At 38.4% G+C, this 17,701-nt stretch overlaps 1 protein-coding gene across 2 annotated transcripts; it reads left to right on the forward strand.

The window, feature by feature from the left end:
• Positions 1–200: 200 nt before the first annotated feature.
• On the forward strand, positions 201–17,368 carry EEF1E1 (eukaryotic translation elongation factor 1 epsilon 1). 2 transcript variants are annotated; one of them, XM_064703420.1, is made up of 4 exons: positions 201–404; positions 2,430–2,630; positions 9,671–9,766; positions 16,727–17,368. In XM_064703420.1, the coding sequence occupies exons 1-4, from the start codon at positions 228–230 to the stop codon at positions 16,865–16,867; spliced, it is 615 nt and encodes a 204-aa protein (XP_064559490.1). In that variant the 5' UTR covers positions 201–227; the 3' UTR covers positions 16,868–17,368. The 2 variants fall into 2 exon arrangements, with proteins under 2 accessions (XP_064559490.1, XP_064559491.1); XM_064703421.1 differs by having other exon boundaries at positions 275–429.
• The last annotated feature ends 333 nt before the right edge of the window (positions 17,369–17,701 follow it).

A 17,701-nucleotide genomic window follows, 5' to 3' on the forward strand; every position in this document is an offset into this window, starting at 1 on the left:
GGGCGGCTCCCCGCCCCCCGCCCCTCACGGCTGCCCCGTCCCCCGCAAGGCCCCGCCCCGGGGGCGCGGCTTGGCCCGAGCGTGCCCGGCCCACCGTGCGGCCGGGGACGTGCAGGCGCGATTGCGCATGGGCCATCCGTGACCCTGCTGCTCCTCCCTCCCCCTCGGAAAGGCTGAACCCGAAGCCTCTCTTGGCTTCTCATTGGCTGGCTGGCCCTTTCAGGCCAATGGCAGCGGCGCTTCCTCCGCCGGCGCCGTGGCGCTCTCCGCCAATAGGACGAGCGGTTGTTGCCGCCCTCCTTCCCAGTCCCGCGTGTCCCGCCGCGCAAGATGGCGGCAGCGGTGCGGGGCGCGGAAGAGCTGGAGCTGCTGGAGCGGCTGCTGGGGCTGCCGGGCGGGAACAAGTACGGCGTCCAGGGGGAGCGGAAGGTGAAGGGAGCGAGGAGGGGCCTGGAGCGGGTGGCGGTGGCGACGCGCGTGGGAGGGCGGGCGTTCTCTGGTCTCCTTTCCCCAGTGACTACTTCGCTCCGAGCTTCCCTTCCCGCCCCCCTGGCAATTCCCCTCAGACACCGATGTGAACGTGGCTGCGGCGCCCCAGATACCAGTCCGACGTCTCCTTGAGTGGGGTCTCACCTGTGCTCCCTCCAGCCCTTCCCTCACCATATGTTGTGGATGCTGTAGGGCCTCGCTGCCTGCGAGCCTGTCGGTTCTGGAAACTCCTTCCCTCTGCTTGTGGGAAGGATCATCATGTGTCATGGAAGGGATTTCGGCTTGATTTATACTTGTTCTTTCAGCACTTTCCTTGCCCTGTGCCTGTGCTATCTTGATTGAATGACGTGAGAAGAAAAAGGTGGTATTTTAATAATAGGAAGATATCTGTACGGAGGACGTGTTGCTCTTAAATATTTAATCTTTAGAGTACTCCTACCTGACACGAGGTTGTAGTGAGGTGGGAGTTGGTCTGTCTGCTGTGCCTGCAGTGAGGGCCAGAGGAAATGGCCTAAACTGAGACAGGGGAGATTCAGATTCGATATTAGAAAATGTTTTTCCCTCTTGTGGTGCTCAGGCATTGGAATAGGTGCCCAGGGAGGTGGTGGAGTACCCGTTTGTGGAGATGTTTAAGAGCTGTCTGGATGTGGCACTGAGTGGTGATTCAGTGATTTAGGGTTGCAGTGACAGTGCTGGGTGGATGCTTGACTGTATGATCTTAAAGGGCCTTTCTGACTTTCATGATTCTATGGTTCTAGATGTCTTGATTATTCAAGGTTTGTATGGAAACATTAGGTTCCATTGTTTAAGAGACATCTGAGGCATGAAAAATGCAATTTAGAGCTGGGAGTGTCACAAATTTATGAGCCCTTTGTTTGATCCTCCCTCCTAGAGAAGGTTGGTTGAAAAATGAAGCTCTGCAGTTGTCTTGTGTTTGGGGTTTTTTTAATTGACTGCTTGTGCTGGTGATTGGAGTCCTGAGTATCTATGTGTGTTTTTCAGTTGCAAAAACTGCCTTAATTATTTTCCAGCCCAGCTGGTATTTTAGTGCTATTACCATAAAGCATAATGCTGAAAAATTCAAGTAACTGGGTCTGTGTGTAGTTTTTCTGGCTGGATGCTAAGTGGAAAAAAAAAAAACTTTATAGTAGTGGAAGACTCTTGATACAAGTACAAAAATAATATTATGCTTTCAACTTGCAGCTTAGATTAAATAAATCTGGACGTAAACAGACTCCTCTGTGTGGTCAAATATTTAAAAGAAAGAGTGTTGCAGTTTAATCAGTTTCTTTCATTTTATGTTATAAATGCCTGAATGGGCTTCAGCCCATTGCAGTGAGTTCCAGTTCCCTCACTTCATTTCTCGAGGTGGCAGTCCAGTTTCCCTTCCCATGCTTGAACACATGCTGCTGTCACTCACAAAGACATCGTGGCTAGAGCTGGAGGTGTACTGTGCTGCCCTGCTGGTACCAGTGAGCTCCTGGCTGCTGTTCAGGGCCTTTTGGAATGGTGCAGTGTGTAGGAATAAGCTTTTCAGGAGGTGTGGTTACTGCAGCCTGCCTGCTCAGAGAGAAGTTGGATGCTACTGACTTCACAGTCTGAAGTCAGAGTCCTGAACTGGGAAATGAGTTAGAAGTCAGTTCATGAGATTTCTGACAGTGTTAAAACACACAATGCTATTTCTGCCTAATGTTGGCAGAATTGGCTTAATTGGAGCCAAGGGTGTCATGGTTTGTTCATATTCTTCTGTAAGAATTGAAAATCACCCAAAAGAGCAAAAAGTGGACAGCACAGAATTGGTTTTGATGGCATTGCCTTTACCAGGAATGCTTTTAAGTTCTGAGGGAGCATAAAAAAAAAACCCCAAACCAATAGCTATTCATATAGAGATTGCTTTCTTCAATTATTTGTTTAGCCCTCCACTTGTGTTTCCACTCCAGGTTCCTGTCCTGCAAAGCAACAATGGCCCCGGGCTGAGGGGGCTGATGACCATTGCTGCCCACCTGGTCAGGCAGGCCCGGAAAGAGCAGCTGCTGGGCAGCACTGCTGAGGAGAAGGCTGTGGTGCAGCAGTGGCTGGAGTACAGGGTGACCCGGGTCAATGGAGGCTCCAGCAAGGAGGATACCAGAACAATTCTGAAGGTGAGGAGTGCTTCGTTACCTTGCCACTGAATTTTGGAATGACTAGACCTTGAAGGAAATTACAGTGCTAATGTGTGTATGAGCATTCAATTAATAAAATTTAACAAATGCTAAGGCTTGACTGTATCACTAAGTTCTGGCTTTTATTCCTCTTGCTGCTTTTCACTTTTATTGACAAAAATACCCTGGCAACCTGAAACAGGAAAACAGCTAAAACTGTGACATATATGAAGCAAAGCTCTTGCAGTGCTCAATGGCTGTAAATTGTGAAGGGTGTTCCACACAGTTTAGAGGCTGTTCAGCTGCCTGTGTGAGGCACCAGTTTCTTACTATCTTCATAAACCCTTTGTTTTAAGCAAGTTGGTGTAGTATTCCAGGACAACACTTCTCTGTTTGTTTTAAGAGCTGTTCTTAATGATGTGGCAGTTATGGGATACAAGCCATACTTGATGCTGTGGTCATTGATATTGATGCTAAAAGGAGGTACTGGACAGAATTGTGTGTGAAAACTGAAATCATAAAGGAACAACTACATAACTGTCCTTAACATGGAGTGACTTTGTGTGGAGTCCTTGGTCTGCTGTTATTAAACTTTTATTGTAGGCTGAAGCTTACTTCCTCTTAAACAGGTGGAAGCAGAAAAGAAAATCTTGGAAGTCCCCCTTGTTGTTAGAGCAGCCAGATGACGAGGAGCAGATAGCAAAACTTACTCTATTTTCCCTATTCCTTGCAACTGGTAATAAGTATTTTTGCAGTCTTGAGGGAACAACTTGAAGACAAAATTTGCTTTACACTGTTAAACACTGTTTACAAAATATGTATAAAAGAGCAGTGAAATTCAATCACTTTTTAAAGTGTTTATTTTTTCTAGTTTTAAAAGTATGTTTTACATGGATGGTACATTTTACATGTTCCATTGGTCGATGCTGCCAGTGAGTCTGAGTTTAGAAATTTGTGAGCTGCAAGGTTGATTCTACTTCAACCTGGCAGAGTCCTAATAACTTCTGGCTCTGGCAAGGTGGGCAGAAACCAAAGATAAACTGAAGCAGTATTAACATTGTTACTTAAAATAAAGGAAAAATGTGTCTTAAAGTGATACAAAACAACTCTTTGTTGCTCTTCGAGCTGATAGCCCTCTTGATCTTGAGGCTGATGGTGCCTGCATTACCTACCAACTAGGTGAAAACCCTGACAAACCATTTCTCTCACTTGAACCCCAAATAATCTGAGTTATCTGGGTTTCATTGTATCTGGGGAATATCTTCCATTGGTTAATCATGAATTTGTTTACATTGCTTTTCTTTTTGTAACATATCTGCTCTTACTTTCTATGTGCAAATGCTATCAAAACCTTCACAGTCATGGTTTATCTACACATACAGCATGAAAACTGTCTACCCTTCAGGATTTTTAGAACTTAATTGAAGGAGGCATTGACTAATCAGGGTTTAGCTTCAGATTTAGCTGTGGTATGACTAGGTGGCCCATGGAGGTCCCTGTTGTCTAAACTTTTATACCAAGTGTCACAGAGTTTCAGTCATTCTTTGAACAAACTTGAAATTTGTGATGCTTTATGTTCTCCCAAACTGTGAGAAAACCATATGAGAATAAATAACTAACTTCCATTTACCTCTCTTGCCTTTTATAAAAACCAAAAGCAAATTTTCTGTCTTGTTATAACAAAATTTATCTGCTCAGGATGGTTTTAGGGATGATATTTGCAGTGTCAGCACATGCAAGAGTATTTGCAGAACTGCATTGGAGCATTAAAACCAGATGCAGTGATATAGCAGTTTCCTGCTGGAGCTGGGATCTCTTTCCATCTTTGGCCTTAGTGACACTGGTTGTGTAGAAAAGGCAATATGCTGAATACAAATATGTAGATGTATCAAGTGTTTCCAAGCAAAGCAAAATTTCCTTACTGAGGAACAGTCAGTGTTACTTTAGAGAGAATCTCTGCCTTGAAGTGCATTTAAAAGTTTTGCTGTGGATTTTTTTTTAAGCAAGTGTTGAATAACCAGAATTTATTTTAACACAAGGCTGCTGTGGAATTGTTTCAGCACTAATAATTTCATAGTATAGCAATTAAGAGCCTTTTTTTTGTAATTTGTTCTCCTGCCACCATGATTAATCAGAAAAGGGGCAGCCTACCATTAAAGTATACTGTGCCAAAAGGGAGTAAGGGTGGAAAAAAAAGAAGAACTAAAATAGGGAGGGAAGTCTGAGGCTGTAGTTTTACAACGTGTCTGGAATACACAATGGCAGCCTTGGGACGATTGCAGCCTAGAGCCACAATTTATAATAAGCTGCACCAAAAACAGTTCAGTAACTTCTGCTATAAACTTTAGGCTGCCTCTATTTAACCCTTAACTGATGTTGTTCTACAAAATGTCAGTAAATAACTGGTTTCATGTTTGTTAATTTGAACGGGAAGGATTTTCTGTTTGCTTTGTGAAAATAGGTTGTTAAATTGTTCTTACTGATGTGTTGCCTTAAGCTGTTACTTGGCAGGAATATTATGGTGAAAGAGACCATCTCAACCAGGGTTTTAATATTCATCCAGAGCAAATGCCACAATGTTCAGAATGGACCAATAAAGGGCTTGTTGAGTTTTGTCTAATTTTGATTTGTGCTTGTGTACTTGACAAAATAACTGGGAGCAGTACTTTTGCTCTAAATCTGTTCATCAGCGGATTCATAGGAATGATGAATGTCAATAGCAGTAACAGCATAATATACAGTGCATTATATTAACTTTCTTTTCCACAGGATGAAGGAGTATAATATTTTGTTTCTTTGATGTTTAGTTAGTGGTAAATTAAGCTGCATAGGAAAAAAAATCTGAAAATTTCTGAGTTGTCATGCAGGATAAGCAGTGTTTTTTCTGTTTCTCTGTCCCATCAAATGTCTACTTAGGTGTTAGTGAATTCTATTCAGGAGATTTTAATGTCTCTGCTTTATCAATTTTAGGTATTTTATACCTGAAGATTCTTCCCCCCTCATACTGCATCTTCAGAAACCTCTGACAAATAACTGGTAGCTTGTTAAATTCATATAAAAGCATCCACATAAATGTAGAAACTTCTGTTCTGTGAAGGATAATAACTAAGGGTCTCTGTGTACTACTTCCAATGTCTCATACAGAACAATGTTCCATGATTTCAATTAGCTTTATCTCAGTCTCCTGTGCTGCCTGGCTGTAATAATGAAATCCAAATAGAAATCTGAATAAGAGAGCTGTAATTTCTGTTTAATGTGCTTGCTTGAAAAATTACTGTTTCCACAGGTGCAAAAGCAGGTTAATCCATGCTCTGTTCACAGCATTAATCCACAGCTCTGTACACTGTTTTTTTGTACACTTACAGGTTTAAAGATTGAATTTTTATTATTGCAGCAACATTTGATTATTTTTTTTCTTTTACGAGAAACTCAGTAATATGATATTCTTCCAGACCAGATTTAGCTCATAGTTTGCCAGTTAGAGAGAAGAGTCTTGCATGAGAATTAAAAATATGTCTATATATCAAAAGTGTAGTTCTGCTTTTCTTGGATGTGGCTGCTGAAACCCTTTCTTGTGTTCTGCGTTGTCAGGGGCTTTCCTGAAACATTTGGGAGTGCTCAGCTTTTTGTCTTTGCATGGTGTGAGAGACATAAAAGCATTTAGGGCATAAATGACCTCGGGAATCTTGCTGACTGAAAGGACAGGACGTCTGTGTGTACGGGAAGCACGTACACCAGCAGGGTGTTGTGGGCAGAATATCCAGAACAAAATCAGAGTGTGATTAGGTCCATTGGAAGCTCCTGAGTTGTCCTAAGAGGCAACTGTTCCTTATCCGAGCTGCTGTCACAACTGGCAGTGACTGGCAGGGATTCGTGAGCAGATTAAATGGATTAGGGGCCATTGGATTGCATATTTAACAGGCAGAAAGCAAGGCTGGTGGTGCTCAGGAGTGTGAATGGGATGCGTTGAGCTGTTGCTAGATACAGGCTGTAAATTGGATTTTTTTTTTCCCTATAGAGCAAGCAAATGGAAATACATCAGTTAGTCCATAAATAATGCAACAACTCTTTCTGTTGCTTTTCTCTCCCTCAAAATGGTGTTTGAATTGCTGCAGTTGTTCAGTGTATGTTAATGCATTGTAATGCAGCTATGCCTTAAGTATGTCTGAAATTTGAGAGTTTCCTGAGGGGAATGCAACAGTAAGTTTATATAGTTACAAACAATTTTCGGGACTATCTTAGTCTTTTAATCCTGAGTTTGTATATATGGAATTCATTTAAGTAGTGGCATTCAGTACATGAAGGACAAATTATTCAGATGACAGCCAGCAGACCTGAATTTCCTGCATGTGATAGAAGTTCTATAGAGTTTTGTGTTCATATTTTCATTAATCTCTCCAGGACTGGAACACTATTTCACTTAATTACAGTGGTCACTTGAGCAAACTTGACTTTGAGGAATTTTAGCACATTTGGCTATTAGCCAGTAATATAATCATCCATGGGAAGCACAACCCATGCAGCAAGATTAACTAGATGTGCCTAATGCACATGAAAAAAATATGGTGTTTCAGAATTAGTGTGACTTGCAGAATGAAATCAAAGTATCTGTCTGTATTTTAGCGGAGAGAAGTACATGTTCAAAAACAGAATTGTAAACTAATGCTAATTTATACAAGACTAAACCATTTTTGTCAAATTTAATTTGCTCAGTTAACTGACTTCATAAAATTTGATGAACCAGAATAAATAATTGTTCACGCTATAATGGCTTACCTTGCCTTTAAAGTTTTAGGATTTTTTATTGATGACTATTTTGAATGTACATATGCAATATAAAACTCAGAATTAGCATGCTGTAATTTCTTTGATGCAGAAATCCAAAATTTTCAGCAGGTGTATAACTATGGTGATGATACCTTCAAAGATAATGAGCTTTTTCCTTTACAAAATCCTGATTCCGTAGCCTAAGCTAAGAAGAAGAGAGGAGGGGGGGGAGAAAATATAATTTCAGCTGTGTTAGTTTTCATTATAATGCATGAGGAATTTCTGGTTAATTGAAATGAAAAATGCTGGTCAGAGAATTTGTTTCAAAACAGACAAGTTTGTGGGTTTTGGGTTTTTTTCTAGTAAAGCAGATCTTTAGGTTTGGGGGTTTTTTTCTTCCAAGTTTTTTCTTCTTAACACTGGATTTTCCTTTGTGTTGTATTGTAGGAAATGCCACAGAACTGTAGTTACATGTTTGAGGTAATTCGAGCCCCCACTAACATGAGCAAAGCAGTAAACCAGTCTAAAGAAAAGAAGCTACATAGCCAGGGGCAGTTGACCTTACAGAATTTTAACTATGCAGGGGTTAATATGTTTCCCTGATTTGCTCTAATAAAAGAAATCAAAGCAGACGTGGGGATGTTCAAATATTATAGAAGTACAGGAGTCCTGTCATGAAGAGGTTATCAAAGAATAGTAAGGTAGCTTAATGGAGTCGAACTTGTCAAAAGCAAATGCAAGGTTAGATGTCTTAAAGTCTCAGCATTCTAATTTTGTGTTTTGGTCTTGGTTTATTTTCTATACATGCATTATAGGAAATCCCTCTATCAGTAAAATTATGGAACCACAAAAACATGCTAAAGGCCAAATATAATTTTTTAATTGTTCACTAAGTATTAACCCCTTTCTCCTTGCCCAAGACTTATTTTTTCAATAAAGTGTCTGAAAATGGAATTTGCTGTAATTGAGACTGAAAAATTAACATTTTTGAAAATGTTAGTTATGTTTAAGCTGCTTACCTCTGTTTCTAGGGCAGGGGAAGGGAGTGGCTTAAGCAGATGTTGTGTCCTTCTTTTTTTTCTCTCTGATGAGGGGAGTTTCCAAATCCAAGTGAAAGCTGGGAAACTGTTTCTATAGATGTCTGAAAATAATACTGGAAAACCAAAGCTGGCTTATGCAGGTTAAAGTGGATAATTTTGTTGTTAAAGTTCTTTAGAGAAAAGGGTGGGGGGGCAAAAGGTTTATAAATTGCATGACAAGTAGGTAAGATTTGGAGAAGAGGAAGGACAGGTAAGAGAGGTAGAGCTGCTGTGTGGTGCCTGTGTCCTCAGAATGATAAACTCAAGCAACAGTGAGCCTGTCAGTCTCTTGGTTTTTGGCAGAGATTGGCTGCATACAAAAAGCCATGAAAATGAGTCTTTCTGTTAATAGGCATTTGAAATAATTATTTACTGAACCTGAACAGAAGCCACCTACTACCTACCCTGTTGGCTTCTGATCTGGAACAGTTGAGAGATGGTCTTAAAATGCTGAAATTCTCTCTTCTGAGAGACTTGGACAGCAGCTGAATTAACAATATCAGTCACAAAGAATTGTTAGCAGTAATTTCAACATTAATAAAAGCAGGTGTCAAGTAATAGCAGCTGATGGGTATCAAGTTACCAGCATCAAGCTTGAAACACCTTGTTTCCCACCCCACTATTCCTGTGTGCTTCCCTGGTTCTTGGACATTTGGTGTTCCAGAGCCTTGCTGACCAGCTGCATGGAATCCTGGAGGACAGGCTTTGCTGCTGCTGGGAGAGCAGTGTGCTGTCCTTTTGTCATAGGACTGCTTTTTCTATTAAACAAATGTTAACATTTGAATTTGCACTCATAATAAATGCACAGCTCTCCTAATTTTTGAATTGCAGTCATTTGAAGCCAAGAAAAGACAGACTTGAAAATATTTCAGTGGAGTCAGCTTAAAATCAATTGCACTTGCATTTACAAAAATTTCACTGTGTATAAACTACTTTGTTTAGAGACCAGCATTTAAATTTTACCTAATTCTCACAGTCAAAGATTGATATTTTATTTTATTATCTTATCACTTACTTTCTAGATTTTTTTTCTTTTATTGTTTGTTTCATTTGCTGAATAAGGATAACTTAAAACTGATGTTTATTTTATATGCATGGTCTCCAGAGGAAATTTCTATTATTTTTAATAGCTGCCTTAATATATCATTTCACAAAGTCAATACTACAGCAGTGTAATGACTTTTTCCTTTTTAGGATCTTAACATGCACCTTGAAGATAAAGTCTACCTTGCAGGAAACATTTTTACCTTAGCAGACATTTTGATGTACTATGGATTGCATTATATCATGGTAAGCATTACTTGCATCATTTTTATATGTGCAACTATCATAATTCCTATTTATCTAAAGGGCATTTTATTGTTGTAGAAGTTAACTAACAGAACAGAGAAAGATAAAACTTGTTTTATCTTTCAGGTTTTTCATTTTATTCATTAATATTTAGCTGTGTATCTGTCAAAAGACCTGTAGTGTCAGAATGCTTTAGTTTCCTCTGCAAAATATAGCAAGGATGATACCTATCCCTGTGTTTCTATGATTAAGGACTCTTGCCTTTTCAAGTCTGAAACATCACTGAACTGCAGTACAGAAGTACATGGGCAAATAGATAAATGAAGCTGAAAGGATGTGCCAGAACTGAAAGTTGACTTTGTTAGTATTAGAGAAATAGAAATGCATGTAAATTAAGTTCTTTAATGCATATAAAAAAGTTTGAGACATAACAAATTGTCATTTGTAATTCCAGACTTGATAAGGTACATAATATGAAAATAACACAGGGAGCTGGTGCTTAAGGGGAAAATGTAAAAAAACAAAACCCATGCCAATAATAAATTTGTTCTAAGTGGGGAAGATGTTGAGATTATTTGTAGTCCACTCAGGCTACTATGAAGTGCTTAAAAATTGGTGCACCTTCAGTTCTGAACCCCAAGTACTAATTTAAAGATAAAGCAGTAGAAGCTATTTGCATTTTGGTAGCTGGAATGTGTTTGTAAATGAGCCATTGTCATTCTCTCGAGTGGGAAGAAACCAAAGGACTCGCATAAAAAGGTCTTCTTAATTCTTGGGAAAAGATGAAATCAGTCAGTTTTGCATTAGAAGATTGAGGAGGGGAGTGAGGATAATTAGAAGATGCCTCTGACAAATGGATGTGTGTCTGAGAATTGAATTCAATCAACTGGGTGAATGGTTACTTTTATACAATTAAAAGCAGAGCTCTGGGAGAAGTGTAGAGGAATACATTTTAAAATGGAAGCAGAGGGGAGGGGCAATCAAGTAGTAAAATTCTACCAGAAATGAAAGGAAACTTATCTATCTGTATCTTGACTGTCCAGGAGTAAAAGTTCAAATAAGTGTCAAGCAGAGGAGAGCAAAGCTTCATTTCAAAAGGTTTTTGAAAACCTGCTAGAGTAAGTCACATAGAATTAATTCTGTTAAATCATATTTACCTTGTAAAGTATCTTAAGCAGTAGGATAGATGTGTTGATTACAGAGTCAGAATGGGTTACCTTTCACATATGATATGCAGACATAAAAAAGACTATAAGTATTTTCTAAAAATATGATTGTATATTCTGTAAGAGAGTACAAGTTCAAATGAGTCTTTAAAAAAAAAAACTTGGCAAGGGAAAATCCAAGCGTATTTTAAATTTAGAGTTTGCTCTAGAGTAGACCACCTAATCAAGATGAAAAGATACAAGTTATTGCTTTGGGAAATAGAACAGATGGTAAAAACAAATGACTTGGTGCTCCTGTGTGCCTGCAACCATCCAGACACTACTTGGGACAAGTTTGTAGTACAGCATCTGTTTCTGAATGTTTGATTTCATCGGAGATAATTTTCTGAATCAGAAAGGTATAAAGGACTAGCAATGGGGTGACTGTTCTAAATAAATATGAAAATCTAGAAGCTACTAACTAGCAATTACATGTAATATGAAGGTTTCAGAATTGATAAACATATAGAGATAGAGGCAGAATCTTGAACTCTAGAGTCTTGTGGGGTTTTTTTTGATGTCTTTTAATTATTTTTAATTTTCTTGTAAACAAAAGAGTATGTCCAGAGCTGCTGCTCTGCCCTAAGCTTAATGGGAGAATCAGGGAAAGCTTCTGTATCTCCTCATTTGAAGTGGTTCAGAGAAGGAGATTGTCATATCCCCCACTGCTTCAGCTAAGCCTTGTGCAAAATATCAATATGTGTTTCATATGATGCTTTAAGAAAGGAGGTAGAAATGGGAGACGTGGGGCATAGGGCAAACCCACAGATCTTGCTGTCCATCAAGTTACCTAGAAATTTTATCTAAAAACATCACTGGTAGTACCTTAAAGGTTAATCTCTGCTTTTGGTAGGCTGAAAACTACATGCTAGCACAGACATTAGTGATAGGATACTGTAAATACTTCTGGCATACCATGGTCATCCTGAATAAGCCAAGCAGAAAAACTTTAAAACCCTTCTGATGCACATTTCGTTGGAAAAGTGTTTAAGACCAGCCACTCCTATAGCTCAATTCTTCACCTGTTGTGTCCTGGTTTCTCTGAGTATAGATCATGCATCGTTGTATTCATTCCCCCCTCCCATCCTCTTTTGCCCTTCCCATTATCCAGGAGGGGTTCTGGAGTCTGGTTCTTCACTGTCCAGGCTCATCCATTTGACCTGACAGTTTGTTAACTGAACAGCAGCAACCCTTAATTCTGCTGCTGTGTGCCTGCCTTTCATTCTCCCTGTCCCTTTTAGTTATCCTAATAAACATAATAGTGCAATGTGTTTAAAAATCCATATTGTGGGGAAAAAATTATTATTTCAATCAGTGAGAATCAGATTCACAGGTAGTGTTTCAAGGTTCTTGCATACAGAATCTGTTTGGGTCTTTTAATTAGAAATACACACTCATATATAGGTTTGTGACCTAATATAGGTCACAGACATGAAAAAATATAATGCTTGATACTTCCTTTTCAATCAATGTGATCTACATTGTCATATGTAATTGATGTCTCTGTGTATGTAACATTAATATTGTTGTCTTATAGACACTTCAGTTCCAGAAATACATATGTGGATAAATGTGGATAATAAAATTCTACTAGGTTAAAGCATAGATTGCAGTGAAAACTTGAATTTAGAAGTGTTGCTTGAGATTAGCTTAGGCAATCAGTAAGCATTAAATTCCTCCTGTGGTAATGAACTTGTTTACTAATCTGGGGGATTTTTAAAATTATTTCTTTGAAAGTTTCCAGATGTCTTCATTCTTAAATGTTTTTGACCAGCTCAAGTCCAGTTCTATTTAAAGAGAAATAATCAATATGATGATTGGTCTGCTTTTATACTTCAAAAATTTTGTCAGAACCAAGGAAATGCTCTCAAATCTATATGTCTGACTTGAAATTTTTTTTAAAAAGGTCTGGAAAATTACTTATGGGTGAAGTTTATATCTGCAAATGGAAGATTCCTCAGTCAAAATTTTGGTGTCAAACCAAATATGATCAAGCACAGAACAAAGTAAGCAGTTGTCCTTGAGTCAGAACCACTAATATTGAACTATAATGAGACTGAGGGAGAAGAATTTCAAGGAGTTATAAATAACTATAATAAACTACAACAGTAGTTTATTTTGGAGCTATTTTTCCCATAAGGAACATTTCCTGTAATAAACAGACTGCCATGACTTTTTGTTAAGATTCACTGATATGCTGCTTATTTTAGTACTGAGGTAACAGGCTTTTCTTCTAAGCAATGATGCTAAAAATGGTTCTTCAACTGAATTGCAAAAGAAGCAGCTTTAACTTAAAAAAAAAGATGTGATTTTGAGCTTATTCCTTTAGCAGCTGAAAATTAGACCGAACTATGAGAAGGTACATGTATGTCATGAAATATACCATCCAGATGTTGGGTTATTTTGTCTTTCTCCCCTGTCTAAAGGTTAAATTTAAAAAGTCAGGTAGTATCTATCCTTGTCTTGGTGCTGAAGAGGTTCATATGTAGGGAGGTATTTTTAGATTTTCTGTGACCTGCAGGTTGTGGGAATGGGGCTTTATGCCTGCATCCCCAATGCGATAGAAAGAAAATATAATTAAAGCTTGTGTATTTTTAGCCCTTTCAGAAACTCTTAAAGTTGCATTGTATGATAACCACCTTGGTGCCCCTCAGTGAGCTTTGTGGTGGAAGAAAAAGACTTTTTTTTTTCATCACATGAAAGAAAAAAAAGTCTGTCAAATTAAGTGTCTGCTTCTTTGCTATTAAAATAATTGCTTTAATAGCAAATAATTATTTTAACAGCAGAACAGCAGCCTTTCTTAACTTGGGGGAATTATCTAATTTAATGAGGAAGAACAGAAAATACCCATCTAACAAAATGTTGTAAAAAATGCCATGGAAGTGATCTCTAAACAATTAACCTAAGAGTTATGTTCAGAGTAAAAAGTAGAGCATGCCACAAAGTGCTTTTTAATATATTTCACTGATAGAGTACATTATGTAAATAAGTAAAAATATCTCGCTTGTTGTGCCTAGAGTACAAAAAGGGGTCTTATTATTAGCATAGGTGTTTTGCCCTTCAGATGTTTTTTCACTATGCTAACAGAATGGAAGAGGACTAGTTTTCCAGACTTACATTTTTGATTTACATTGGAGAAACATGAAGATCGAGAATTACCAATGAAAGATGATGGGAAAGAAATACTGTATCTGCTGCAAAATATAAAATTTAGCTCAGCCTTTCCATAACCAGGTGCTCATCCAGTAAAGGCTTCAAAAAAGGTTACTGTAAACTCAAGGAATTTAAAGTTTTAGTATTTTAGTATTTGCTCATTATTAAATACCTTTCGTCACTTCCAGTAGTTTTAGGTTGCCTTAGAGCACACACATAGTTCTTTTCACGCACTGTGTTACTTTGTAAATGGTCTCCCAGCTTCATATCAAGCATCAGCATCCAGCTACCATTAATTGTAATACACTGCAAGTGATCAAAAGCATCTTTCCCTAAATGGTACTGCCTTTTTTTTTTGGTCCTGAATATACTGCACTTGTAGAAGCTCAGGCAGTGTGTGAAACAGTGTTATATTACCATAGCTTCCACTTTTAATTTATAATGTCTTTAAAAATTCTAGACTTTTTCCCCCCTTTGTTAGGGCTGTTCTGGTTAATGCTATTTACTTGGTTAATTGCCAATAACTCTCTTATATTTCTAGATCTGCAAAAATATGTGGCTGATTTTTATGGTTTTTTTGTGCATTTCTATCAGACTATACAACTGTAGGAACAATGTTTGCATTTCCATGCCAGCAGCAAGAAGAACAGATTTTCTCATATGCCTGAACTGAGGTTCATAACAGTACAAAATTGCAGAAAGAAATACATCTGTAGTGCTGTGCTTGTATTCTGGCAGGAACATTCCTTAGGAAGAGCAGCTACTTGGGTTTAGGAGTAGCTGCAAGATCCCTGCCTTTTGGTTACTGCCACAGTTACTATGCTCCTAACTCCCCATTAATTGAGCTTTAATGCTGTTTAGAATTCCCTTCTGCAACTTCTTGAAATTCTTCTCCCTCAGTATTTTTCCACTGGTTCTAGTATATATCCTTACAGTCTTTTTGCTGCTACATGTTCAAAGCTTCCCAGTTCTAAGCCAAGTGCTGGGCTGTGTGAGAGAACAGCAAGGAGAAGCAGCAAATCTGATGGGAAACTCCTGAAATCAAAAGTGCAGTATGTCACAAGGTTAAATATAAGATGAGGGTTTAAAGAGCAGCTTTTTACTCATACACCTCAATATCTGTAAATGAGTATGTTTAGCTCTTTCTGTGATCCAAAGTTTGTTGAAACAGATTTGTTTCCAGCTGTCTTGTGCCCAAAACCAAATTTTCAGTGAACCTGCAGCATCCATAAAATCTAGTGTTTGTAGAACAAAGCGTAAGGAATACACCATCTGTTTAGCTTTTGAGAAGATTAACCTTGATTAGCTTTAGAAATCTAAACGTGAAAAATATTAGGCATGTCTAGATCATTTTTTCTGGTAAAACTGTCCTGTGCAGATGTGCCCTTTTTTGTTGACTGCCGGCATTGTCAAGATTTAAATTAAGCTTGATGGTTAATTGGCTAGCTGAAAATGAAGTGAGGTGAATCCTGCACTGATTGGTTTCAGTTTTGGTGAGATGGGATAGGGGAGCTGATGTGAGCGTCACATTTTGTTCCTGAGGCAGGTTTTTTAGTCTGTTTTGAGGACTCCCCCATTTGTAATTCAGTTGTAGTATGTTAATGTGAGAAAAGAGATTATGGTCTAAACTGATAAGCCACTTTGATTACAGAGAAATGAGAAGATATGAAATTGCTAATCAAGAATAGTAATATAGGTGATACAGGGTGGGAATAGTTTTACAGCTGGCTTGAAAGACTCCAAAGTAATAACAGACTTTGTAGTAAAGCTTTGAGGGTGCTGCTGACCTAGATTTGAAAGACTTTTAAAGGTAGAATTTGGATCTGAAACTGTAGATAACTTTACCTAAGCCAGTCTTCTGATTAAGGATAGGCTTGAAGCTCTGCATTAATCTTAACCACACATCCTGTGTCAAGGAGCTGTTGCAATAGTGTGATGGAGACTTCTCCCTGATTGATCTTGAAGCTGTTCTGTGTGATAGTACTTTAAATATTTTTATGGAGTATGGGTAGGTTTCCAGTTTGTTTTACTGTTGTAATTTGAATAATGCCATTGCTATCTTAATAATGAAAGCTAGCAGATCTGAGCAGTTAAATTATGCTGATTCTTAGTAACTATTCTATTTTGAGCAATAGTCATACAAAACAACTTCCAATTATCCTATCCAGTCTGAAATTGCCTGGAAAAAGCTTACTCCTGTACTTAAAATACACTTTGAAACATGAAGTAGTCACTTTGCCTGTGAGACAAGACTGTCTGCTAAATGAACATGAAAGGGTTGTGCATGTTGTGGAACTCTTCCCTGCACTGTCCTGTACTGTATCCTGACCCCATGAATAGAGAGATGCTTTAAATTCATGCAAGCTTTCCCCCCTCTCTGTAATACAACTGTATTCCACCTCCAGGTCTGTTTCTTTGAGTAGATTAAATTTCCATACATGTCATGGGTTTGAGTTTTACTGTGTGAAATTAGGATAAAACGCTGCTGGACTGTAACAAGTTACTTAAGTTTAAATCATTTCTAAAATGTTCCACTTTTATTCTGCCTTACCATGATGCAATGCCCGGTGTTACTGGTGCCTTGTATTTATTCCCCATGCAGGTGGACCTCACAGTGCAAGAAAAGGAGAAATACCTTAACGTGTCCCGTTGGTTCAACCACATCCAGCATTACCCCGGTGTCCGACAGCATCTGTCTGATGTCGTCTTTATCAAGAACAGATTATACACTAATGCTCATTAAGGCAGATCTTAATGTTGTGTTGGAATGAGGTGAGGGAGTTCAGAAGTTGTGCTGTCCAAAGCCACTCACCTGCAAATACTGTTTTGTAACCTTCTGTATGTGAACCGAAACTGTCAATGCCTCAAGTCATACAACTGCATTGAATTGCTGTTGTTCATTCAAGAATTTGAACTAAAGAATTGTTATTGTGTATCTGATTAAATGCAAAAATGGTAAAAAGGTGGGAAAATGGAGTTTTAATTCACTATTTTTAAAAAAAATTAAGGTTCTTTTAATTAAACATTCAAGTGAAATTACATGATCTTTACCATCAATTATTCACTCCTTTTGCTATTTATTGAATGTTTATGTATGTCAACCAGCTTTCCTTTCATTTTCCATGGATGTTTACACTAGTTTTGTACGAGTTAAGAGCTATATTGTGTGCCAAGGATGTGAAAAAGGGAACATGCAAATGTTACAAAGTATTTATGTGACCGAATAAATTATTTTAAAACTGTAGTCCTAATTTGGCTGTGGAACTTCTTAGTTTTTCTTCAGTGAAGAAGATTTCAAAAGGTTAGTTCACTTCCTGCTTCATTTTGTGGTGTACACTTTTGACTGTGGAAGCATTTCCTTTCAAACTGGGTAGCAAAGTTAGTGTCCTTAAAGATTTTGCATGTGCCTTGCTTCGTTTTTTTACACAAGTGCAGATGCACTTTTCCCGCCCTGAAACAAAACCAACCAGAATCCTCAAGATAATTTGCTCCTCTATCAAGTTCATTACCAATGTTTAAAATGGGCTTTAAAACCAACTACACTGTTGTTGAGTCACACATTTGGATAGGTCATTTT

The sequence above is a fragment of the Zonotrichia leucophrys genome, chromosome 2, assembly GCF_028769735.1.
Source record: "Zonotrichia leucophrys gambelii isolate GWCS_2022_RI chromosome 2, RI_Zleu_2.0, whole genome shotgun sequence".
Classification (NCBI taxonomy): Eukaryota; Metazoa; Chordata; class Aves; order Passeriformes; family Passerellidae; genus Zonotrichia; species Zonotrichia leucophrys.

Bases quoted from the DNA above. Each gene is read 5' to 3' on its own strand.
- EEF1E1 (XM_064703420.1), top strand. From the start codon at position 228: ATGGCAGCGGCGCTTCCTCCGCCGGCGCCGTGGCGCTCTCCGCCAATA. The intron at 405-2,429 runs GTACGGCGTCCA...TTTCCACTCCAG, and splicing joins GGGCTGCCGGGCGGGAACAA to GTTCCTGTCCTGCAAAGCAA. The intron at 9,767-16,726 runs GTAAGCATTACT...TTCCCCATGCAG, and splicing joins ATGGATTGCATTATATCATG to GTGGACCTCACAGTGCAAGA.